The 26,581-nt window shown below is 39.5% G+C and overlaps 3 protein-coding genes across 6 annotated transcripts in view; 2 read left to right on the top strand and 1 right to left on the bottom strand.

The window, feature by feature from the left end:
- Window positions 1-2,087: 2,087 nt before the first annotated feature.
- PSMG2 (proteasome assembly chaperone 2) lies at window positions 2,088-8,645 on the bottom strand. Its single transcript, XM_005153464.4, has 7 exons — window positions 8,502-8,645; window positions 6,705-6,876; window positions 5,872-5,930; window positions 4,959-5,077; window positions 3,524-3,697; window positions 2,863-2,983; window positions 2,088-2,437 (listed from the first exon to the last, which is right to left on the bottom strand). Exons 1-7 carry the CDS (start codon window positions 8,568-8,570, stop codon window positions 2,345-2,347), a joined length of 807 nt encoding a protein of 268 aa, XP_005153521.1. The 5' UTR covers window positions 8,571-8,645; the 3' UTR covers window positions 2,088-2,344.
- Window positions 8,646-8,708: 63 nt separating this feature from the next.
- CEP76 (centrosomal protein 76) lies at window positions 8,709-21,291 on the top strand. Its single transcript, XM_031052861.2, has 12 exons — window positions 8,709-8,819; window positions 9,893-10,042; window positions 10,381-10,462; window positions 10,825-11,049; window positions 12,070-12,255; window positions 12,932-13,029; window positions 13,739-13,867; window positions 15,633-15,824; window positions 17,694-17,860; window positions 18,771-19,104; window positions 20,275-20,492; window positions 20,946-21,291. The coding sequence occupies exons 1-12, from the start codon at window positions 8,733-8,735 to the stop codon at window positions 21,082-21,084; spliced, it is 2,007 nt and encodes a 668-aa protein (XP_030908721.2). The 5' UTR covers window positions 8,709-8,732; the 3' UTR covers window positions 21,085-21,291.
- Window positions 21,292-23,511: 2,220 nt separating this feature from the next.
- The window catches only part of SPIRE1 (spire type actin nucleation factor 1), a 130,067-nt gene continuing 126,997 nt past the window's right edge, over window positions 23,512-26,581 (top strand). For all 4 annotated transcript variants that reach the window (XM_034067607.1, XM_034067601.1, XM_034067611.1 and 1 more), the window contains exon 1: window positions 23,512-24,035. In XM_034067607.1, coding sequence (XP_033923498.1) covers window positions 23,714-24,035 — 322 coding nt within the window. In that variant the 5' untranslated portion in view covers window positions 23,512-23,713. The remainder of the gene's footprint in view (window positions 24,036-26,581) is intronic.

Raw genomic sequence — 26,581 nt, 5'->3', positions numbered from 1 at the left:
CAGTCCTTTTTCAAAAAAGCAAAATTTGAGTAAACATTATCTGCTAGCATGAAGCATCACTGTGATCTGATCTTTATTAAGGCAGGCCGCAAGTCATAGAGCCTTCCAGTTGCCTATAGAAACTCAACCTTTTTACAAAACAATAACAAGACCATGAGACGAAATAAATCTTTAAGCTAGGACTAAGGTGATATTTTTCATCATGTTATTTGGTTAACCATCCTGTCGTAGCTTGTCATACCAGTTGTATGCAAAGTGCTTTTTGGTCAGGTAAGTTTTTTGATTCACAATCACAGGCACATCAGTCATTCCCAAATATTTTAGATTACACCATGAAAGATGCATCTTCATGAAAAGCGGCATCTTTGTGCATTACTACTAAAAGCTTATTAGTATGAGCAAAGGATTACTTTACAGTTCTAGCATGGCATTTAGTGTTAAGAAGCATTAGTGTTAATAAAATCCAAACCTTTACAAAACCAAACCACTACAGATGTAATTAAGTAATCCTGAGGCCTTTCCAGTTCTCCTAATGCCAGCAGCCAGTAGTTTGTGTAATCGTTCTACACATACCTAGGTTTGTGACTACCTCCATTTTAAGACATTTGGATATACCGTTATATGAAGTAGTTGCTTTACATACCAACTCTACAAGGTTCAGTTTGCCCTGCATTATCTGCTTCTGCAATGCAGAATTAAGACTAGGAAACACTTAAATTTCTTACTGGTTTTTGGCAAAAGAACAGTAACTGAACATTCACTCAAATATTAGTCCTCTCTGACAGTCATTCACTATAATTCTCACCTCAAAACCCTGAAAAGACAGATAATATGGCATCCTTTGAGTGATCAATCACATTCAATGAACTGCTATTCTTTACCAACAAGCACAAGTTCTCAAGCAAAGCTGACCACTGAATCTTATTCCTACACTTTTAGCAGATCTCTTCGGGATTGCTGCTGCTCCTTTATTCATGAATTTTTCTCCTAGCATGACCCTTGTAGCAGCCTTCCAGTATCCTCATAGCAGCCTTCCAGTATCTGAAGGCGGCCTATAAGAAATGCTGGGGAGGGACTCTTCATTAGGGACTGCAGTGATAGGACAAGTGGCAATGGGTTAAAACTTAAACAGGGGAAGTTTAGATTGGATATAAGGAAGAAATTCTTTACTGTGAGGGTGGTGAGGCACTGGAATGGGTTGCCCAGGGAAGTTGTGAACGCTCCATCCCTGGCCGTGTTCAAGGTCAGGTTGGACAGAGCCTTGGGTAACATGGCTTAGTGTGAGGTGTCCCTGCCCATGGCAGGGGGTTTGGAACTAAATGATCTTAAGGTCCTTTCCAACCCTAAGTATTCTATGATTCTATGACCACATCACAAAAAAACCCTAACACAAACCAAACAAAACCCCACATACTTAGCGAACTAAATATTTAAAATTATGCCTTGTGTCATGTGTATTAATTCATACGTTACAACTCTGAAATTCTAGATTTAAAGTTACTTTTAAATAAGCTGATGTGACCAAGTACTTCCAAAAGACCAAAATCAAACACATAGCTTAGTAACACAAGAAACGTTATTACGAACAGTAGATACGTGAATTTTGCATCACACAACTGGTGTCTCAGACTAAAATACACAGATACCAGACTCACCGCTATCAGGGCAATGGTCTAATTCCTTTATATTTGAGAGCACTGTATTCATCCTCAGGTCAGCATAAGGCAGCTTATCTAGCTAGAAAGCTTTAGTCTGCAGCCCTTGGAAGCAGAACAGGTATTATATAATGGAAGTAGAGCAGAAAAGTTACAACAGGCTGCTGTCCCCTGCAGACTGCAGGAGGATGTCCAACAGACCTACAGTCTCAAGAGGTGAAGTTACAAGAACAGTACTGGGAAACAAAAGCAGAACTGTATCACTTTGGAGCTTCCCTTAGATCACAGTTCACATGGAAGATGAGGGTTTTATCTTCATAAGAAAGATCTATGCCTGCATATCAACCTCAAGTTCTCAGTTACATGAAGGTGCACCAGAAATATTTCTATAGCAGTAACACTTAACCAAAGAAAAAGGTTTTTTCAAAAATACTTTATTAGAAACAAACAAACAAAAAAAGATCAACCAAAGTTATTCAATACAGAACCGTACAAAACTTATTTCTTTGGTCAATTTGTGAAAATTACCTTCATTTCTTTAGCTACTACTCACGTATGTAAAAGGAATTTTTCTTAAATAAAGAATTAATATAGACACAAAGTAAGCTGCTGTTGCTTGGCAATGACTAATAACTTCTCAGGGGACATTTGAGACTGCACATGTGACTTACAGAAGAGTTCAGAATTGATCAGAAGAGTGCAGGTGGGAGACCATTGCCAAAAAGTAAGCGCCAGGAACTTGGTATTTTCCATTGTGAAGAAGTATCTGTGGAATTGTCGCTCTGCAACGGAATCAAAATAATTAATTAAGTTTTAAATAGTAATGATGCAATTCTATCTCTGGCACATGTATTAAAATAACAGGCAGCATTTCAAGTATCAGTATTACCATGGGTTGCTTTAGAGAAGAAGAGAGGAAGTTCAAACTCAATCAAACCCTTACACAATTTTCTCCCCCAGCTGTCAAAAGAGTTAGTGTTTAGGTTTGTTTTTTCAGGTGGGGAAATTTCCAGTAAGGTTTGAATCAAAATGTATCTTTAATTTGGCATATGCTTGATGACCAAGGACCAAAAGGAACCCAACCAATAAGTTTTTAACTTTCCTAAAATTGAGCTGAGTAACACTTTTAATGTCCTGAAATGAAGAAAAAATTAAAATAACAGCTATAAAATACAAATGTAAGAACTCTAGATAAACCAGCACTTACTGCACTTTTAATTAACTGGAGCCATTCATTAAGATAGTTAACAAGAGCAAACGCGTCAGGGATGTTGTCCCCTTCTGAGCAGAATTTCAAAAGAACTGCCATTTGGATTCCTTTTGAGCAGCTGCAACAAAAATGAGCAGGCATTTCTATTTCATTTCTAGACCCAGAACAATTATATTTATGCGCTAAGAGCAACAACAATTGCGTACAGCTTGTTAAAGAAACCCCAAACCCAAACCAAAAGTAAAAATGCATGCATATATAGAAAGGTGGGTCTTTTTTCCCCCTCTCCACACTTCCTTGATTGCTCTTTCACACTTGATGTTCTCAGTCTTGAATTTGTTCTTTGCTTTGTGAGGCAGAAATCCTACATCATGGAAGCATTACTCAGGACCTCTTTTACACACTTAGTTTGCTTTTTTGTGTTGGTGGGGCATTTATAGAGATCCTTTGATATAATAATTCCTTTTCTTTCAGTGCATTTCAAACAGCAGTTTTGCAGGCTATGTATCATTACCATAGTCATAATATTTCGTTTATTATTATGATTATTATATTTTATTATTAGGACTTTTCCTATACAATAACAGTTTAGAAGATAATTTTACCCATGTACTAAAAATGAGAGTTCTGATACCTTTCTGTGCTTAAGGCAACTTACCTCTCAGTAAACAATCGTTTTGTGATGCCACCTCCAGGAATATGTAGTACTTTTTCTGTATCATTTATTCCAGGGTAAGCTGCTACTTTCTCCATTTCTTTCCAGTTTAGCTCCTGCATTAGACCTCCAACTGCTTTCTCAAGATCAGGTGTAAGTAGGTAGCGTAGTGGTGTCCTAGAAACAAATCAAGAATACATTCAGTGTGACAATAAAAGACACTACCAATGTCACTGTAACAGAAGGAAGCTGAAGGGTGGAGGAACTCACACCTGCAATGAAGAATTGCACTGACATTCCCTTCTTCCTCAAATCAAATTTAAAATGTAGCTTCAAAACAGTACAACCTACTCAACTTTCTGCCACAAAGAGAACTAAGGTACCTTTTTTTTAGAGGCACAAATTACTGGCAAGTACCCGATATGTAAGCACATTAATAGCAGAACTGCTCATGGTTGCTAAGTGATTTACAAACAAAATGTGTTTCTTCTTCCTTCAGATAGGAGATAATTAATTTAAAGTTTGTTAGGGTAATCTTGGACTTCACCATGATATAGTACTTTTAATAAACTCACACCAGAAATATATGTAGACTTCAGTCAAGTCTTAATTATTTTCTGAATTCACTACCCTTGCTTTTTAGTGAATCTGCTGTAACAGAGTTATTCTCTGGTGCTGAGGGGGGTTAAGCCACCACAACTTATGACTCTGACCACATCAAATAACCATCAGTCCCTCTCATTTCATTGCATGTTAGCTGGCTATTCTGCAAATGTCACTGGTAACTGTATCTGGGGCATGAATGTACTTAAACTTACTCTAAAGCCCTACACATTTATACAGCCTGAGGGTAACAACTGGTCTTTTGCAAAAATACTGGGTTTTTCTTGTTTGCTTTTGTTACATCACCAGTCCTGATGTCCTCAATCAGTCAGTAATACTTGTTTTTAAAGGAGTAATATTTAATAAAAATACGTATCATCTGAACCTTGGAGTTAACTCCCAACAAATAAGAACTTCCACTATTAAACTATATTAAATAACTTACTATATTAAAGAAAACTTTCAAAATACAGAATAATAAAGAGGAGGTAAGAAACTAATCGATATTCTGATTAACTGTTAAAAATCTAGTCTGTGACGTATATGTTAGCAGTTAATCCCTGAGGTTGCTTGCAGCCACAAACAATTAAGAAGGTTAAACTGAGGCTCTGTTGCCTGACAGTGCAGGCCTTCTGCTCAATACTTTCAACAGCAGCAACTAAGAAAGCGTAGAGACCAATCATGTGTAACATATGTTTTAATAGTATATTATTTTACGACATATGTACATAGGCAAGCAAAAGAACCTTGCTAAAAGTACTGAGTAGAAGGAAATACATCAGTTTGGCACAAAGAACAGAAACATTAATTACGTTTTTTAGTGGCACAAACATACCCAAGAAGCTGCTCATCATCTCGCTGATACGCATGGCTGCTAGACAGAAGAACGACTCTGGCACATTTGCTGCTTTTCACCCAAGAAAGCAGTGTTTGACAGAATGGCCTGTACTTGTTCTTAATACAATGAAAGAGAAAAAAGAAGTGAAAAACATATTGTGCCTTAAAAAAAAGGAGACAAAAGCTAACAATAGCAGCTGTTACATATAATGTTTAGCAGTGAGATAAATTTTCTTCATATCCATTTATTCTTCAATGCTACATATAGTTTTAAAAAGCAGACGATCACTCTGGTTGTTTACTTCATCAAAACTACATGTATAATGATAAAAATTATCATGAAGCCCATGTTAATGACAACAGCACCACCCATTTTGTATGCCATTAACACCAACAGAAAAAGCTTTACAGTAAGGTGGAATGGTAGAATCACACGGGAGTTTTCCACACTTTCAACTGCTAAAAACTGCAGCAAATTTTGTTTTTTTTTCTGGCATGTCATTCTGCTTATTTTACATTACAGCCACTATCCAATTAATAAGTAATTTTAAGTTCTTCATTTTTATGTAATGAATGCAGTTTAAATTAATATAGAACACTGTAAAATAAGTAAATTGGACTGACTCCAAAAATCAAGCTATTACAATAAAAGAATACACAAACCCAATAAAGAGTTAAAAAAAAAAAGAAGACAAATCCCAGATAATTTTTTAAGACTCTTAATAACATAGGTGGACTGTCCTTGGGCTTGGAAAAACAACAAAACCTCAACCCTCAATAAATGTGGATGTCAGCTCTTGTCAGCTAAAACTGCTTCAGCTCAAAAGGTATAGCACATTGCAGAAAAAACATTTTGCTAGGCCAGCAGAACTATTCAAAATGAAGTAAGAACAATCAATGCACATTCATACCTTTATGAATGGTGATCTGATCTGCAGAACTACAAGTTTCTTTGAAGGTAATGAATACACTACAATAGGAAATATTTAAGTTTTGTAAGAAGAAAGCAAGAAAGATATCTATGTCTAGAAGTATCTAGATTTGTCCAATTTACAAACCTCAGGATAGTAAACCTTCCAGCTGTCAGTTAAAAATACATACTTTTTGAGCATTGTCTTAACCGGACTTCACTTGTCATAAATTCAACAGACTGAATAAAGAAAAATATATGATGACCTATCTCCTGCAACAATTTGGATAATCTCATTATGAAGCTTTGCAAAGATCAACAGATTATTCTGAGACTTGCACGATTTAACAGAGAAAAAATAAAAAAACCCTATTTAATGCAATAATCAATATAGGGAAAGAAACTAAGAATTTGAAGGGGGTAGAGGAAGAAACACCATACAAGAAAAAAAAAGGCAAACACTGGTGGGAAAGAAGGAAGAGGAAAAAGAAAGGCTAAATGTCCTTCTACATGAACATTTCAGCTTGCATTCTAGCAGTTTTCTCCAAGTACAGTTCATATTGCTTTGGATTAAAACCAGAGTTTTGACTGCACTGTAAACAGTTTAAATTCGACATTTCTTACTGGTTCCATATGTCAAATTGCTTATCCAAAATAACTTAAAACAGTTTCCTTTGTGAAGTGTAAATACTTTTTTATCTGTTACTTATTGAAGTTGTTATTACTAACATTAGTTTTTGTAAAAACAAAAAAATAAACATGACATTCTTTTATTTTCTGCAGCTTGCAAATACCTTCAGCATTCAATAACCACTTTCAGCATTCAATACTCACCTTCAGCATTTATACTCAGCTCCACTGAGTTTTCTTCTGCTGTTGCATATGGGTTATTTCCAACCATTGGCACCAAGCAATCAGTGTAGAAGTAACCAACTTTAGTCATGTCAAGTGTGGAAATCACTAGATCTATTGCCAGTTGACCAACATTTCCCACTGACACTGCTGGCTGAAGTAACAGAAGTTACAGAATTACAGTGTGATTTATGGACAATACAAGACACTCTTCAAATAGTAAAAGTTCAAACTACTTCAGTTCTGGTCAAAGATGATTTCTGAAAGGGGCTAGTCATCCTCTGACAAAAGTGACTATTCCTTAGCAGATTGCTAATGACACTGTCCCACAACAAACATCCTAGCCAGTTCTCTGAATAATCCTGTCTTGCTGGAAACTTAAATGCTTTTAAAACTTGTCTCCTTCCTTTCTTTTTTTTTTGGGTACAGAATAGCTAAAAGATGCTTAAACCCCTAATGCCGAGATTGGCAGGCCTCAAGTGACACCTAACGGTAATACTGATATTACACATATTGAACCTACAAATCTTAGATTGACCTATATACAAAAGCAGGTTGTTTTTTAATTTTTTAAGGATGAAAATGCTAAGGGTCATCTTGGATTCATTACATAGGAAATGCTACAGCTTATCATCAATGGCGGCAGATAGTGACCTAATATGATGGCACAGAAAGACAAATTCAAGAGCTTGTGTCCTTTTACAGAAACCATTACAGGAAGACAAAGTTTTGGTTGCTGCCCTCTGATTTATGAACTCTATCTAGAAATTGCGGCCGTATTTGATGCCAATAAGCTCACGGTGAAAGAGGGCGTAACAGCGCTTACAAAGTGTTCTTACAAAATAGCTAGTATTCAATAGCCTGATATTCCTAGGCACACAAAACAGCAGGGATCTGTTTCCTGTTGCTCGCCACCTGATCTGGAATGACTTCCCGTGCAGCCTGCAGAGTCATCCCGGGCTGTGCAGCCCTCCACGGAAAGTGACAAGGTTACCTTTAGGTAATACAGTAAAGGGACTCATTGGTAAGAAAAACAGTGGTTTGCTACTTCGTAGCCTGCACTACAACTCTTACCTCACAATAACCAAAATAACCTCAGGTAGAGTACCTTAAATTGATTTCATACCATGTATGAAAGTGATTAAAGCACTTCCTAAAACAATTCTAATCGGTTAAAATATAGCAGAAACAAGGAATTTTGCATTGGAAACATACATCTCATCTAAATTAAAAAAAAAAAAAAGCTTTTTATTCCAGTGACAACCCACAGGTACTACAAAACTTGTAAAATGACATGTGGCATTTTAACCTTAGGGAGATAGCATATAGCTATAGCTCTGCACACAACAGCTTAACAGAAGAAAAAGCCGGGCAGCTGCGGAGGGAGAAACTGATGGAAACAGAAAAGACTGAATTAAGCTCTGGAAAAGACCCCTGCAAATCCTCTTTAACGCGGCAAAGCACACGGCAAGATATACACAAGGACACGACAATCGCCTGCCCAGCGCCTTTCCGCCTTTCCGCGGGCAACTACCCAGGGAGGATCACGAGCAGGGGAGAAGAAAACCAAAGCATCCCGGCCCTCCTGTCCCTTAGGCGCGGAGAGGCAAAAACCCGAGCCCCTGCCCGCGTCCCACAGCACAGACAGGAGTCCTCAGCGCTCGGGCCCGGGCCCAGGGCAGCGACGAGCCCCGCTCGCTCGCTCTGGGGTAGCCCATTCGAGCAGCGCCCCCTCAAGCCCGTTAAGAGCAGAGCGGCGGAAGCAGGAGCGCAACTCACCATGAGCAGAGTGAAGCCTTTGAAATCGGAGGTGGCGGAAAGCCCACCATGGTCGCAAGGAACAAACATGCCGGCCGGGAAAGAAGGGAAAACGCAACGGGCGCTGCGCCTCTCTCCTCGGCGGGGCGGGGAGTAACGACTGTAACCGCCCGCCACGCACTGCGCCCGTTGGAAAGGCGGTTGGGGGTGGAGCCTTGCCTACGGCCCGGCGCCTCGGCCCTCTCCCCGTTGATGCTTGCCTACTACTCTGCCGCCATGTCGTTGCTGCCGGAGAAAGCCTCCGAGCTGAAGCAGCTCATCCACCAGCAGCTCGTCAAGGTGGGTCCCTTAGTGACTGCAGTGCCCGCTGAGGCGGTGGTAGGGTATGCAGCGTGGTAGCTCCGCCGCCTTGCTTTGTTTTCCCTACTTGTGGTTTGCAGGTGCCGTTGTGCCTTCTGGCGTTTGCGCCGCCTTCCAGCAGGGTCCGCGACAGTTCGCATCCCGGTCGAACTGCTGTCCCGCTTGTGGGCTATCCCTCGTCGTCTCCTACCCCCTCCGGTCCTGTCCCTGATGTTCTGTTTATCGGGCTACAGTGAGATGGAGCTGAGGCCCGTCCTCGGCCACCTCCCCATTGGTTCTGTCAGGGCTTGCCCTGGTCAGGGAGAGAGGACGGCAGCAGTGTCGGCTACGGGGTCTGCACCCTGTGCCTGAAGCTTCTTTTTGAACTGACTGGAAAATAAATATGAGTTCTTTAACTCGTCTATCACGAAGTATTTCAGGGTGTGGTGGCTGTGGCCGTAACGTTCTTCTTGTTTACAAATCCATGCAGTTTGGCAGCTGAGGTGAAGGATGGAAGTTCTCTTCCTTTTAAGCACAGGAGGAGCGTGCAGTGGAGATTTACTGTCTTTGCACCTTACCAATGAGTACTTTTCACCTTTATCATATAACCATAGAATGGTTAGGGTTGGAAAGGGCCTTAAGGTCATCTGGTTTCAACACCCTCCCCCTTCCCCCCCCCACCCCGCCCATGGCGGGAACACCTCATACTAGAGTGTTTAACAAAAATAAGCTATTATCCTAAGTTTGAAATTTGAGGGAGGCAGCAACCATTTAATAATAGATGGATTTGCAGACCTTTTTGTGAGGTGGGAAGTTCAAGATAGAGGATACTGTCAAGAGCAGTGAAAATGCTCAAGTTCTGTATGCCCGTAACTTTTGTGACTGGTAGAGTTTTAGTGAAATAGTGACTCATTTGATTAGTTCTGAAAGGATTAATGTTTTGGTGTAGTTATTTCTGTGTTCCTAGGAGAATAACTTTAGACTTAGATTTTAGAGACTAGAGTGACTGTTTAGTCACAGCTGCTGCCGTAGAAAGAGTAGGTGTCTGTAACATATAGTGAATTTTCTTTCAGATGGATGTCCATGGCAGGATAAGAGAAGTTCTTGCTGAGACTATACGTGAAGAGTTAGCACCTGAGCATCAGCAGTTATCCACAGAAGATCTGATAAAAGCTTTAAGACAACGAGGAATCATTGATGATGTTATGAAGGAACTTAAATTTGTAAGTAGTTTTTGAAGAGTTAAAATATTTTTTGCTCATTTTTCTACTGACTGACTTTTAACAAAGTCAAAACACGGTACCTTTAAAGGTTTATAACGGCTTTACTGATTTGTGACATAATAGAAGCAGAACAGCTTAACACGTATGCTCAAATTGGGTTAATGGTAATACTGTATCAGAAATATTTGTTCAATTTTGTTGCATCTTGTGTGCTAGAATGGGGTATACCTGAGGAATGGCATTTGGTTGAAAGAGTGGATTATTGTTTTTAGAAGACTGCAGTAAGAGCATTGTTGCATCCCTTGTTGCCTCAAAAAAAGTCTTAATTGTAATTCCAGGATGGGAATGAAAAGGAGAGGACTTCAGCTCCAAAACCATCAACAAATTTCGTTGACAGAGAACCACCAGTTTTGAAAAAAAGTATGTGGTTTATTTATTTTAAAATTTGGATCCTAGTTTTGAGAGAAATTTGAAGTTACGACTTTTGGACTCTGAATTAGTAATCCCTTACTGACATAAAGGTAGATGTTCTTCCTGCTTATACAGAGGTAGTAAATTCATGCAAGCTGCAGAAATTAGTGTCACAGAAAATAGAAAATACGACTTCTTTTTTATTTAATTATTTTACATGAAGGTAACTTCCATACATTGTAAAATCACTTTATCCTAAGCACTTGTCTCAAAATATTTCTTTTTCCTAGTGTCCTATTAGTTAATTGATATTTAACATGCGTCCTAAGATCTGTTTGTAGTCTCTTCATTTTTATTGCTACGCTTTACAGCTAACATTGACCCAACACGGAGGTATCTTTACCTTCAGGTTTTGGGTGGAAAAGCTTTTCTGGAACATCTTCAGGAACCGGAGCCTCTGCCTGGCCAGATCTGTTCTACCTTCACTCTGTTTTTACATTTTCGAAACCAGCGTTTCCGTTCTAAACCTGTAGCCTGTGCCTGTGACCCAGATTTTCATGATGGTTTTTTACTTGAAGTACACAAGGATAGCCTAGGTAAGGAATATTGTGGGTTTAAAGCTGATGCTATTGGGGTTTTTTTTTCTGACTTGAGAGTTTTGTGAAATATGCTTACTGCTTGTTAGTGGATTTCTTTCTTATTTTTTATCATGTGTTCCTCAGAAAACTGATGACTGTATTAAGTTATGCCACTTTTAGGTATTTCTCTACTCTGGCCTCCTCTTCTTTTTTTGAATTTGACCAACTTGATCCATAATTGACAGTAAGATGATAGTCTCAGCTAAGGTGGCTGTGATTTTAGTGAACTTTTTGCTGACAAATGACGAAGGGAAATGTAAATTTGTCATCACATGGAAGGGAACCTTCAGTGTGAGTTTGGTTTGTGAACACCTGCACAAAAGTCAGTCATCCACAGCCCGCATTACCAGTCTTCTGTTGGTAGCCAGGGAACATAGGAACTAAGTATGTTATGAAAAGACTTCTGAATGTTGACTGAATCCTGTAAAAATCCAGGGTAGCTTATGGGATATCAGGAAACACAGAGAAAGGCAAAGTTACTGCAGTTGACAAGGGAGTGAATATACCACAGATGCAAAGAAAACCAGATTTTGTTAGTTCTACTGCTCCTGGAGATATTCGTGAAGCTTAACAACAGGGAAAGTTGTTTCCTAAATACTTATGTACAGTTATTTGATGTGATGCATTCCAACTTATCAAAAGAATATTTTTCAATTGCTTTTCATAACTGGTCCTTTAATATTCCTTATTTACCTAAATGCTAATTCCATTTTAATTTTTGTAAAGTTGAAACAGTTACATTTGAGTATTCAGCTATAGGAATCTTTTTATCTCCTCTGTAAATTAACTGTAACCTCTCTGTAGCTACGTCCTAAACTGAGTTTGATTTTAAGATGGGATCATTGCTTACACTTCTGGACATGAGATTTTTCTTAAAGTGTGATGTATTTGGTGAGTGTAAATGCATACTTTTTTAGTTTTCAGGAGAATTTAGGATTATAATATTCTTGCTGTCTTATCTTGGTTTAATAATGGCAGGTGATGGAAGTAAAATGGTGGATGCAACCACTATGTTATCTATATGTGATCCAGTACATATGGTGCTGATCAAAACAGACACATTTGGTGAGACAACACTAGTAGCATCCTATTTCTTGGAGTGGCGATCTGTCTTGGCTGCAGAGAATGGCATAACAAATGTTGCTGTTGAACTCCTGGGTGTAGGTAAGGATAAATAATAAGGCTGTAATGATGGCTTTAAAATACTGGGTACCGAGTTTGCTTGTAAGCTTAAAGCGGTATTTATGATGTAGTTTAGTTTTAGTTCAACTCGTAAATCACTATTGGGCATCCTTAGAAAAGAGGTATTCCATACCATAGAACATCAAGCCCAGTATGTAAACTGGGGAGTGTTGGCTGGAGGGGCCAATAACTATTTGGAGATGGGCTGGGCATCAGTCAGTGGGTGTAGAACTATGCAGCAGTTCGTATTTGGTTGTTTGATTTTCCTCAGGGGCAGGGTTTATTCCTTAATCTCTCTATTTCATTATAGTATTATCAATATTATTATAATAACATTATTGCATTGTTACTATATTTTGCTTTGTGATGAAAGCTACTAGAAAGAAAATCATCCCAGCCGAAAACAGGATAAGGGCCTTGGATAATTACCTCACATCTACCTGTCTGCTTTTTTTTGCCGTATTATGCTTTCTTGCAGCCTCATTTGAGTCTGAAATTTAAATAGAGATGCTTATTTTGCATGTATTTAAAGATGTTTAGTTATTTTTTTTGTAATTACATGGCCAACATTTATTGTAATTATTTGCTCCTGTCTGGCTGAAATGTCTTTAGTAAATTAATTTTGAGAGAAATGATTAAAATGTATTTTGATTCAAAGGTACAGAATCGAAGGTTTCTGCTGGTGTTTTAAACATTCGACTGGAAATGTATCCACAACTTGATAAGACACTGTCTCCAGAAGTAATTCATACTCAAGTAAGTAATTTCTGGGAGGACTGACTTACTTTTTTATTGGTGGGGGGAGGGAGGAAGCTCAGTATGGAATTAGTATAGAATTACTTGTAGATGTTGAGGGCTGTGGGTTTTTGAATGTTTGCTACTTTTTTTTTTCCTTTAAACTTAAACATAATCACCTTTTTAAAACTACTTTTGTTTATACTGAGCATTACTTTGAATTATTACTTTAGTAGTTTTTCTAATTACCTGTATCAAAACTTTGAGAAGAAAAATAAGAAAGGTGCAATATACCTTATTTTCCTTAAGTACTGTATGTTTTCTTGCCCTCTTTCCCATTTGAAACAATAATTTCAAGTCATCTATTCTGCCTGGAAAGCCAGTAAATGTTGGCCTGAAAGTACATGGAGATACTCTTCTGCACATCAAAAGCTCATCAATCTTTCTGTGCAGAAATGCATCACTTCAGATGAACAGTACTTCAGTCAAGCTTCACGTATGAACCTACAGACATGAAATGTAGCTCAAGGTTTTAGTTCGCTGCATTTTAATTTAAAAATACTATTATTCAGTATTTGTGTAACACACTTTGAATATTAAGGTTTATTTCACATATGCCAGGATTTGGTGTTAATGTACTTATTGTGTTGTTTGGGTTTGGTGTTTTGGGTTTTTTTTTCTCTCCTCTTTGGAATTCATACACATGTGATTGTGTGTTTCTTACTTGCAGCTTGCTTTGGAACGTCAGAAAACAGCAGAAAAAGAACGGTTATTTCTTGTCTATGCTAAACAGTGGTGGAGAGAATACCTACAGATTAGGCCTACACACAACACAAGGCTAGTAAAGATTTTTGCACAGGTTTGTAAATTGTACAGCTATACCAAATCTTTAAGTTACCTTCTTTTGTTTTGATTTATTGTGAGGTTTGTGTGTATATAGAATCTCTATAGATCTATTATGTGGTTACATTCAGATTGGGGCAACATGTGGTGTATCATGCAGAAAAAAAGAAATTTGTAACTTCTGTGATCTGTAAAACAATCTTTCTGGTTAATATAACAATTGACATAATTGCTTCAGGGTAATAAGTTACTGTGTCAATTGCTCCATGGTAATTGTTCCACAGTAAAAGAAATGGTAATGATCCTTGCATTTTTCATGCTATGAATTTAGCTTGTTGGTAACAGTTTTCCTAGCACAGATAATGCACAGTAGCTTATTATCTTGAAGTAACATCCTGAAGTGATCTGTGCATACTCTTCAGTGAAGCAGCAGCTTCCATTCTGGCTATACTGTGAGTGTTCGGTAGTGATGTGAACTTTCAAATCCCAGACAGCAGCTGAGGCCTCACCCAGTCAGTCACTCATTCCATCCCAGTGGGATGAGGGAGACAGTAGAAAGGGCAAAAGCGAAGAAAAAGTCATGGGTTGAGATAAAGACTGTTTAGTAAGTGAAGGGAATAAAGGCAGGATGAGTGGGAAGAAAGGGATGCAAAGACAGTCACTTGCCACCTGCCACCAGCAGGATGATGCCCAGCTAGTTTCCAAGCACGAACGAATTTGGAAGTCTGCTCCCTACACCCACTAGTTTTATTGCTGAACGTAATGCTGTATGGTACAGAATATCTCTTTGGTCAGTTCAGGTCAGCTGTCCTGGCTGTGTCCCCTCCCAGCCTTTTGTCCACCTGGAAGCTACTCCATGTAGGGGCAAAACGAGCAACAAAGGGTTTCAGAGCAGAGTATGTAGAGAAACAAATGCATAATTAGATAGAGAATTCTAGAACTGAGAGTTTGGTTGGGGACATGAGGTAAAAATGAGACTTTTCCTATTTCGAGAATAAAGCAATGTGTGAATTAAAGGTATTCTACTTTCTGCAGACAGAAATCTACAGTAGACCATCATTTCATGAAGCTGCAGTGATTTAAAAGGCTTTGATGCCTTTTTTAAATGTATGAACATTAAAGTACAAATTCGGCCAAGTAAGGAAGAATTTTGTACTTCTTGAAAATGTTTTAATACTTGATAATCAGAGTATTTCCCTGCAGCATGTGATAAAATAGACCTTTTCCCAGTCATTCTTTAATTTTCCCAGTAAATTAGAAATTAATAGTATTATTACTGTCTTGATTTATGATAAAATCTAGTTATTTTGTTGGGAGTAAATTTTATTGGTTTTTGGTGTTATGACAAAGGGTAGAGTAGCAGATAGACATCTTTTAAACTCAAATTGGTTCCTGAGTATCTAATGCTGTTTTTTGAGGGGGTGTTTTGGGTTTGTTGTGGGTTTGGGGGGGGGGTGTATGTGATTTGTTATGGTTTGGTTTTTTGCTTGATGATAATGTGGAAATTGATAGTGGGTGGAGCATGAACAGCTCCTCATCCATTTACAAAAATGGATTGCAGCCTATGCTGCTCCAGGTATTTGTACATAGAGTCCAGAATGTCCTTACAAGTGGCAGAACAAGCAGAAAAATTTAACTGTAATGATCTTGTGTCTTAATTCAGAAGTATTTGAGTGATATTATTTCAGGGAGAATATATCCCATTGCAAAGAAGACAGTCTTAAGATGAATCTTTCGTGGTATTTGCATGGACAATATATAACTGTATTTTACATTTTCAGGATGAAAATGGAGTAAACCATCCAGTGTGTTCATACATCAGACCACTTCGAGCAGGCCGGTTGCTAGACACACCTAGACAAGCAGCACGATTTGTCAGTGTCTTGGGTTATGAAAGAGCTCCTGTCATCGGAGGAGGTGGTAGCAAACAAGAACAGTGGTGTACCCTTCTTGCTTTCTTATGTAGAAACAAGGTACGTGAAAATAGTCCTTGTGTGACATAATAGGTGGTATCATTCTAACTTAAGCTGGTGATTTAAAACAGGCTGCAAATACATGGATTAAATAAAATTTGGAGAATTATGTTGTGATAACTTGTTTAAGGTATTTTTAAAAGAGAAACAGATGTTAAATAGAGAACAAGGCTTTTGAACAGACTTTCTTTACTGCTATTGTTGGGGTCCATTCCTCAGTACATCTGGTTGACAGTGAGCTTGTTTGTGTTCCTTTGCCTTTCTAAGTTCCCATATAATTCGGTTGAACCTCTGCTAGTGTGCAGGACACTGGTTTAAATTCTGGACTAATCCAGGAAAAGCTGAAAAAGTCTCAAAGTCTCTTTTCCTGTTTTTTTCAGATGGGCTAAAATATACTGACAATCTTTACATTCCATTTTTGCAAGATAGGAATTTTTACTAATGGTTTCAACCTAGTTCTTGGTGATTTGACATTTGTATCATAAGACTATAATAAATTAAACAAACTGTAACTTGTTCTGGATCATAGCTTTTCTGTTGTATGGCTAAAAGTAATAGCAATCCCTTTTAATATCTCTTTGGAGTGGTCGATGCTTTTCATTGTCGTAGAGAATCTTCTGTGTTCAAAAGTAATGCCACTGATGTGTATTGAAAAGCTGTCATCTTGGCAGCAGGAGCTGTTTTAAATCTTTCTCAAAGGCCTCACATAACAGGCTTTAGCTGTTGTCTCTGATTATCGTATCGTGTGTAAGTACCATATAAAGGCATCACTTGCTACCTGCTGGTTTTCAGATGGAGATGATGATAGCAACTTTGAGTTTGAGGGCCATTGTGTTTGGAGGCACAGAGAAAAGGTTTCCTTCAAGGCAGAAGTGGAAAGCTGTATAGAAAATAGCTGAATTTAGCCCCTCACATACCAGCTGGATCATTATTATTTTTCTTGTGGAAAGTGGTATGGCATTATTAAATGAACACAAGTTCACTAGAAACTTGGTTAAACTTACTTTCCTGCATATTTCCCTTGTACATTACTGTAGGGGAAGATTGTGTTATCTGTGTAATGAACAGATACATCCAAGAACACTGAATTTTATATTTTCAACATTCTGAATAGCATCAAAGAGCCTTATGCTTACACTTCTGCATGCTGTGCTTTATATTATGAAGGTTTTGTTGCATGAGGAGTTTTTGTTCTTACTTTACAGTTAACGTTTGTAAAGGACTTCAGACAAAGAATATTAGACATATTCAGAAACTGTTTTCTGTGAATTATCAATGGTAGTAATGGATTTTCTGACTGAGAGGAAAAGCAACTTTACATGTGACTTTCAGCTGCTTTATAGTTAGGTCTGTGAGGGAGGTTGTTTTATCGTTGTTTAATTTCTCAACTTTGGCAACACATTCAAGGCAGTGAAATAACAGTAGAATTACATTTTACTGAGTGACTAAATTTCCCAGCTGTGTGAAAATACCACGTAATTTCTAGTACTACATCAGGTATTTGCCTTAATTAGATATGCTTTTATGTTTAATTAAAATGCGGGTTTTGTCTTCATGGGTTGATAGATTCTAGTTTTGCAATACTTGAAGGTATCTTTATAATCATAAGAGATGTTTTCTAGCTTTAATGATATTTGAATAAAAAATATAGTCTATTGTTTGAACATACATTATTAATTTTTAAATAGATTTATTCTGTTACAGAAAAATGAAACCTTAAAAGCCCAAGTTCTGATACATGCTTTAGGTAAATAAGAGAGAAACATGATGTGTTTAAATAATGCTTAGAGAAATACCACTATGTTTTTTTTCTTTAAGATTTTATCCACGCCTGATACTCAAACCAGTTTACTAATGTTTACTGTCTAGGGTGACTGTGAAGATCATGCTAACCTTCTGTGCAGTCTTCTTCTTGGGTTTGGATTGGAAGCCTTTGTGTGTGTTGGAACAAAAGGAAAAGGGCTCCCCCATACTTGGGTAATGACTCTTGGAACTGATGGAACAGTTACTTTTTGGGAGAGCTTAACAGGACATAGGTGGGTAAAAAGAATACAAGAAAAGTGAACAATGCGTTATCAAAGCAAACAATATATTGAGGTTTGCATAGGATATTTGTTGGTTTTTTTATGGTTTTTATCTTTATACCCTGTCATGTAATGGTCATGTAATCCAGGTGAGTTTTGTCTTTGAATCTTTTTTCTGTTTACTGCTTTTCTTTGGAAAATAACTGGTTCAGTGTGAGGTGAAATATTTCCACAGTTTGTAATGCAGTTCTCAGTGGTTTTAATACTGTACAGCAACTGTCTTATGGTAGCTGATTGCCATTGAAGCTATCACTGCCACCATTTGTAAAGAAGGAGATAAAACCTGGCATTATCATTTAGGAACCCATATTTTTTAACTTACTTCCTCTGTGAAATCAGTGTTTTATTACTTTTTTTTCCTGCAAAAATCTTTGCAAGTCTCTGAAATTCTCACTTGAGTCATTTTAGAAAGGCACATATAGTTCTTTTGTATTCCTTAGCTTCCGGAATCTGTTATATCAAGTGTTGAAAATGGGCGATTCTGTTTTGACACTGTATCCTATGATTAGCGTTTGAAGATGTATTTCTCCAAATGTGATGAATAGTGGGGAAACTGTATGGATATATTGTTATTGTTGCAAAATTTAATTGCTGTTGAGTTCAGTTAATCAGCTTGTTTGTCTAGATTTAAAGAAACAAAAAGGGATGTGTTAGTTTATTGTATGCTGTGTTTACAAAATGTGTAAAATTATTTTTCTGTAAATAAATTAATGCCATTTTGGGAGGAACCCCCCCCCCCCAAACTTAACAAGTCTGGCTTATAGTTTTAGAAAGTGAGATGGCTTGTATCTGACCCATCTAAGTATTTTTACTTTGCCTTGAAATAAGGTGTATTAATAAGAAATTGAATGTTTTTGGTTAGGTACATCCACAGACCTATCAAGCCTGATGACCCTCCATTAGCTGAGCAACCCAAGCCACTGTATCCTTATCGCACAATAGGTTGTATCTTTAACCATCAAAAGTTCTTTGGAAATTGTCAGCCATCTGATGCTGTGGAGGTCTGTGTGTTTGACCTGCATGATGAATCTAAATGGAAACCTATGAGTGGAGAAGCAATAAAATCTGTATGTCCACCTGGATCAACATCTTCAGTTCCCTCTTTCCCTCCTCTGTGTGATTCCACAATAGATGCTGCGGTAGCAAGCAATGAGATAGAGTTGCAGCTGAGACTACTGGTCTCTGAACACAGAAAGGTAAGACTGTTTAAAGATTATGGTTGATCTGTTGTGGTAATAGAGGTGAACAGGTTTTCAGTTTTCACTTGTTTTAGGTAGTCATTTGTTACTTCAACATACTTGTATCTTTGCAGCATGTTTTCCATCAGCTTTTTCAGATATGTGGTATGTAAAAAGTCAAATAATTGAAAAATCATTTGGGAAGACTGTACTGAACTAGTTTAGACATCATACTTACTGTTCACAGTGGTGATTGGTAGCCTTTTGTGTGGGCTCTTCCTCCCACCCTGCCTTTGCCTCTCCTGTGTCTCTGATCTTCAGCTTACTGGCACCTGCAAATTACCTGTGAGTGATCTGTAAAAGAGCTAGGAAGACCAGACCTGGTTGGTGGTGGGCTTTGCATATCCACCACAAATGGTTTTGGTTCCTAGATGAAAGCAGGCTTTCAGCTTCCATGTTCTTACTCTGACTGATTTGCAAAGTCTGAGGGTATTTCTAGAAATAAGTTTTGTCCTATATCAGAATTTTTACATGTAATGTGCCAGAAATTACTCTTCCTGTGCTGTATATGGAGGAGATCATATTTTTAATTCCTGGTAGCTTATGTCTGGTTTTAATGTTTGGTTTTTTTGGTTATTTCGCCACACAATGTTCAGCTTTTGGGGTGGCATTCTCAGAGTCTTGAGTCTCATGTGATGTTGAACATATAATGTGGTAGATTTTTCTCCCTCATTGCATTTGTGGGATGGTAGGAGGAAGGTATGTGTATCTGTATGTGTTTTAGGGGGCTACTGTGCACTGGTTTTTCAGAAGTGGGTTTCCCTGAGAGACAATTGTGAAAAATGTGAGGTGAATCTTAGTTGATCTTTCCCTTTTATTTTTGCAATGTATTTATGCACTACCTTCTTCCATTTCAGAGATACTGTAGCTAAAACATCTAGTTTCAGCTCTGCTGGTCTTGTTTTGGTCTAGTACTTAATTTCTTGCTCAGTGTTTGGTATTTTGTTGGTGGTGTTTGATTCTTCCAGCTGATGTGTGAGTCAGTATCAAAATCATACGGCTTCTCTTCCATTAACTGCAAATTAAAGATTTGTCATGGATTTATTTGAATCTATACAATATACAAGCTTAGTCATAGCCTAATGTTCATTCTGCACACTTGTCATCATTCTGTGAATTGCCTCACAGGATCTTGGCCTTTCTACTGTTTGGGATGACCATCTATCCTACCTGTTGTCACCAGCGCTAGCAGCCTATGAGCTCGAACGTGCAACAAGTATTTCTGCAGGAAATGAAGAGTTTCAGGATGCTGTAAGAAGAGCAGTACCTGATGGTCACACATTTAAAGGGTTTCCTATCCATTTTGTATACAGAAATGCCAGGAGAGCATTTGCCACATGTCTTCGGTAAGTTTAAATATAAAGAGATACATACATGTGTATGTTAAAAGTAACAGTACTTAACTGTGAATTGCAACTCTTTTTTTTATTATTATGAAATTTAAAGAAAATTGATTTTGTTAAATTAGAACTGGAGGAAGAGTTGTGTATGTAATGGGTCATGGGGTTACAGAGCTTTTATGTTACATTGAATTCAGTGATGATAGACTGCTCATGGTCTAAACATTGAGGAGTTAATTTCTCTGCACTTGTTACAAATGATCAGCGATGGCCTTGTTTTTCTGCAAGGCAACAGCCCCTGCACTGTCGAACAATATTATTATTTGTAGAGACAGACTCATGACGCTTATTTTTATTTAAGGGTTAGTCACAGTTGAAAAAAAATGCACATATGTAATTGAACATTTTAATAATAGCTTAGTAATATCTGTTACTCTTGTTTTCCTTTTTGTCATACAGGTCTCCTTTCTGTGAAGAAATAATCTGTTGTAGGGGAGATCAAGTGCGACTTGCAGTTCGTGTACGAGTGTTTGCATACCCTGAATCTGCGTGTGCTGTTTGGATCATGTTTGCTTGTAAATACCGTTCTGTCCTTTGAAAATAAAACCAACCCAGCATCATTCATACCTTTTTAGATCTGCAAAATAATGTATAAAATTATGTAATTAAAAACTAGTATTTTATATAAATGCCCCTAATTTTGGATACTGTGTGTTCATTGAAGAGGATTGTGTACACAGTAATGATTGTATTTATAAAGAGAATTTATTCTTATTTTTAATAAAAGTTACTTTTAGTTCTTAAATGAAGGTGGGTCAAATTACTAAAATGCGTGCATGAAATACCAGCTTCTCTTCTGCAGCTCTGAATTGGTGTCAGAATTCATTTAGAAAAAGTCTGGTTTGCCTCTCCAGGGTAATAGACTCTCTGTGTAGCATATCGGGTGTACTTTGTGAATGACCGAGACCTATAAATTCTGAACTTGAAGTATGTGTCCTTTCTAGAACAAGGTTTATTTCTGCTTCTCTTGGACCTAGCAGTAGCTTCTACATTCAGCTTCTAAGAAGAGTTCAGTCAGAAAAGTAGAGATAATCTTATCAATCCTATGAATTTAATTGATTTGTTGTTGTTTATTTCTGTCTGTTTTTTGGGTTTTTTTTTTAATATTTAAAGTTAAGATGTGGATAGCCAAGCACGTGGCAAGCTTGTGCTGGGTTACATGAAGTGGTTTAACGTTTTCTGACGTTAGCTTAGGAAGTTTCTGAGGTAGGAGCTGTAGCCAGGCCATTTGGCTTAACAACCATTCATGCTTTTGTCTGGTCCTGACACTGAGATCTGTACTTAATTATCCATCTGTGGTTTTGTTTGTTTTCAACATGTGGATGGTAATTTTGCTGTGTCTTTTAGTCTTCATGCTTTGAGAAACAGCAAGCAATTGAGCTTGCTGAACTTCTCAATACCTCATGTTTTTCACCATGCAGACTCTGGCCTGTCTTTGTGAGGCTGATGAAAACTATTTGATCTTTCCTATAGAAGCCAGTCTGTATCTTTGGTCTGTGTCCACCACCTTTTGTTCTACATGTAGGAAAGATCTGACTCTGCTGGTGCTGGAGCAAAAACCCCAGACTTAATCCCAAAGAAGCTTGCAGTGCAGGAGTGAAGGCTGGTGTTTTGCATGGACATTTAATTGGCAGTGCAGTGCTCTGACACCATTTTGGTCTTTTTTTCCAAGTGTTAAATACTGCCTAACGCAGCCCTGGGGTTTTAACTTGAAATGTTAATTGAACATTATGTATGCATGGCCCTGCTGCTAACAGGTTTCAAACTTTCAAAATCTGTTTTTGTGTTACTTTTATTTTTATATCTGAAAAACCCAAATCTATTCCTTTGCCTGTTACGCAGCCTCCAGGGCCATGATCAATGCTTTAGACTGTACAATTTCATTATATCTGATATCCTGTGAAAGGCTGAATCATGTTGTGTGGTGAATATCACTAAATTTTTAATAGCTTTATTTAAGTACGAGTTGTATCTTGTTTGCAGCAGTGTGCATTACACGTGTATGTCATTACAAGAGGAAAAATGCATCCATGTTAAATACAAGTAAAAGTGAAAACGGAAAGAGGAGCTCCCCAGTCAGAGCTGGGCCTTGTGTGTCCTTTCAGCATGCAGGGACATGCCCAGTGATGTCTAAGTCACTTAGATGCCCCCTCATCTTTCGTGTGCAGCAGATGCTGAGGGGAAATTTTGGATTTCCTTTTACCTGTGTTAGGTAAAAGTGTAAAATACTAATGGGAAAACCCAAATCTTTTCTGATGTGAGTTTCAAGTTAAAACATGAATCGGTTTTCTCAATTGGTGCAGCCATGGGGCGAGGCTGACACAGTGACTGGTACCCAGGTGTATTCTGTTTGGAAGACAGTTCCCCTTTGAACCGTGCTCTTTCAACTGCTGCCCCTGTACCCTTGGTGTCTCCTGCTTGCTGCTCCAGGAGTTTTGTGGTACAGGATGTTTGCCATATGAGGGCAGGCTGGTCAACGGAGGGATTCGAAGCCACCCTCTTGCTATGAAAGCAGAGACTTGCTTTTTCCCTGAAACCCGACGCATCCATGATGGAGATGTAGGCTGGTGTCACTGTTCAGTTGGTTGGGGAGCTGAGGGTGTCATCCTGCTGTCCAGATAAAGAGTTGTTTCTGGGGGTGTTGTTACCAGCACCGGCAGCCCGAGGGTTGTGAGATGCGAACGCCCCATCGTTATCCGTGTCCAAGGCAGACGTGGAAGCCTAGCTGCTCGGAAGGAGCTTCACATCCTGCCCGCGGGCACGGAGGTTGCCGTGGCAGCCTCTGAGCTGAATCCCGCCTTCTCCAGCCCCGCGCAGCCGGGCTGCCGCACGCCATTGCAGCCAAGGATGAGGGCGGCAGGGGGCGCTGCAGCGCCGGCCGTTGGCGGCGGAGGCGGGCGAGGACGCCATTGCGTTGCTATGAGCTGTCTCCCCCTGCGGCGGCGGCAGCAGCGGGCGGCTCGGGCGCTGTTCCTCCTGCTGGCCGGCCGCTGCCTGCCTTCCTGCTGCGGGAGCCGGGCTGTCCGGCGGCCTGGTGGCACTAGCGGGGCGGGGAGGATGAGCACGGCGGGACCGGGCGGCAGCAGCAGAACAAGCAGCGCAAGCAGCAGCAGTCGCCGCGGCGGAGCCGGTCAGTGAGCCGCGGAGCAGCGCGGCGGAGGCAGGGCATGGCGCTGCCGGGGGAGCGCGGAGCGGAGCCCCAGCCCGGCGCCTCCCGCTCCGCCGACGAGGAAGAGGACAGCGGCGGGGCCGGCGGGCAGCCCGAGGCACTGTCGCTGGAGGAGATCCTCAGGCTCTACAACCAGCCCATCAACGAGGAGCAGGCGTGGGCCGTGTGCTACCAGTGCTGCGGTTCGCTGCGGGCCCGCGCCCGCCGCGGCGAGACCCCCGTCGCCAGGCTGGGGGCGACCGCCCACCTTCGCGTCTGGCGGGACGGCGCCGTCACCCTGGAGCAGGACGAGCCCCAGCAGCCGCCTCCGCCCGCCGCAGGTGAGCACTGGCCCCGCCGCCGACCCCTCTTAGCCCCTGGGGAACGGCCCAACAACGGCAGCAGCCTGGTGCCGGGCGCGGGTGTCTGCCCTTCTCTCTCAGCCTTTGTCCGTGGGCTGTGGCTGCCGGGAGGAGACGGTCTCCTTCCCGCCGGAGGGTTGCGGTGAGGCAGCGCTCGGCTCCGCCGTGCCGGGGGCGGGTGGTGGTGTTGGGGGTTGTGTGTGTGTGTGTGTCCCTGTATCATCCCGGTTTCGTGCCTTGAAGGGTAAAAACTGTGGCCTTAATTTAATCGCCTGCTTGTGTGGGGTACAGGGGAGGTGGGTGCGGGTTTAGTATTTTACAATTGCGTCGTCTTTTAGTGCGTAATACTGTGTCATCCGCACCTATAGCGCCTGCTCTTGGAGTTTCTTTGGCCACATTGCTCATCCTGTAGTGTCTTTAAAATAGTTCGGCATCAAAAGGCATTTATTAGATCAATTTAGAGGTATGCTGATAGTAAATCAGGCTTAGTACCTACCATCTGTTTCTTTAAAATACTGAGGAAAACATCTTTTGCATTGGAAAGGAGAAGGGTACATGTATGTTTCTCTGCATTTCAAAGCTTCTGATTATGAATATGGAAAGGAGTATTTTCCTTGTTGAAGTAAAGCTTGATTTCTGGAAAGAAACTAAAGCTAGGCAGCAGAGTGATGTGGTCTGTTATCACACAGATGATGATATTACCCATTATCAACCTAGCTCGCATTCAACTTCACTGAATTATCCAGGAAGACAGAGGTTTGGGAATTTTAGAGTAGAAGGCAATGGAAAAATCACAAAATGGGATTAATGGAGCTGTCAACATTTAGAACATGGATATTATGGCTGGTGTTACAATTTAATGAAGCCTTTTAGTACAGTGCTTGTCTGAAGTCTACTGGCAGAGATTTGCAGTAATCCAGTTTGGAGCTAGTGGGACATGCAGACACCAAAATATACTCAGTGGAAAAAAGGAACGTAGTATTATTCTGCAATTGAAATGAGTCTAATAATGACTTCTATTTAAATATGATCTCATTTGCTTTTTAAATTATTTTATAAAATAGGTTATTATAATGTTAATAAAATATGCCACACCAACACCCAGAAGTTCCAGGAAAATACTTTCCGGATCAAGGCATCTGCATGTCACAAGAGCATTGGGGAGTTCTCTACCGCATATTGCATGCTGCATTTACTTACAGTGTTTGAGATGATACCAGGCTTCTCCCTTTCCTACTGTAGGAAATACATTGATTTACTATAAGTTTCTTTCTTCTGTTGCTTTTTCTTGCTGCTTGTGGGCTTATTCTATTTCCTTTTGCGGTACATCTTTTTTGGCCCATAGGAAGGTGTTGGAACATATCTGGATATAAAGTTCAGGCCCCTCACTGATATCCAGTATGTTTAGTTTATGCTAAAGCTGCATGCTGCATCTCCATTACTCTTTGGAAATATTTTAGTTAATGTGTTAACCTATGTATGTTGATACCACATTTAAATATTTGGATAGATGAGCCCCCCATTTTTTTTTATCTTCCAGCCATGACAATTTTTCTCTTACCTTTTTTTTTTGTTTTTTTTTTAACCTTTATTATTGTATGTGTTATGTCATCTATCAGTTAACACCACATATATGTGCTTATTACTTGAAAATCTTAAGAGTGTATGTAGATATATAAATATGTACTCTTATATATGCATATATATGTATTTGTATATATATCTACATACTCACACTCTAAGATATATATAAACATAACCAGTCTGCTAAGACCTCCCAGGAAAGAAGGGGGGGAGTGGGATAACCCAAGGGGAACATCCCCTCCAGTGCATATAATGGTAAGGGGAGGAGGAGAGGTTTCTGACAGATGTCCATTCCTAAACCACACTCGATGATCCCACTTTTGCATCACGCACAGGCTGGTAGGCACCTGGATTTGAAAGGAGACAGCATTCTCCCTGGGGGCCTGTCTCTGATCCCCTTGTCTCCCTAACTTTGTATGGACTTCTGCAATACAGGCCATTGCTCAGCCTTTGAGCTTTCACAAAGGATTTTGTGTGTTTGTGGAGTAAGTGTCAACAACATGAAACAAAGGTGGTCCTAGTCAGTTGGCTGTTATCCTTCTTTGGCTTGTGGAAACTGTAGAAGGATTTAACTAGAAATCGTTGTAGGTGTGATGCAGTGAATGTAGGTAATTCAGTATACTGAATATTAAAGAGTTGATAGTAGGCTTGCTTCTCTTTGGTATCTTTTGAACTATCACAGTTCTTTTGCTTATTGCTCACTGCAGTGTCCTTAGGTGATAATTAAAGAGCTTTCTGAGCCAAAAGAGCCAAGAGGCTTGAACCTCTTGAGTGGGTATTTGTTTTTATACTTATTCTTGGGCTCATGCATTTTGCAAAGTAACAATGAGAGCTTAAGAACCATTGCCCTGGTGCTAGGACGTGGGGAGCAGTGCATTGTAGCATAGGGCCTGAAGCTGTCTGGTCACACTAGTTTTACTCTTGAGATACAAATTAAAGTT

The sequence above is a fragment of the Melopsittacus undulatus genome, chromosome 1 (assembly GCF_012275295.1).
Source record: "Melopsittacus undulatus isolate bMelUnd1 chromosome 1, bMelUnd1.mat.Z, whole genome shotgun sequence".
NCBI classification, from domain to species: domain Eukaryota; kingdom Metazoa; phylum Chordata; class Aves; order Psittaciformes; family Psittaculidae; genus Melopsittacus; species Melopsittacus undulatus.
This window is presented reverse-complemented; position numbering and strand designations above follow the sequence as displayed.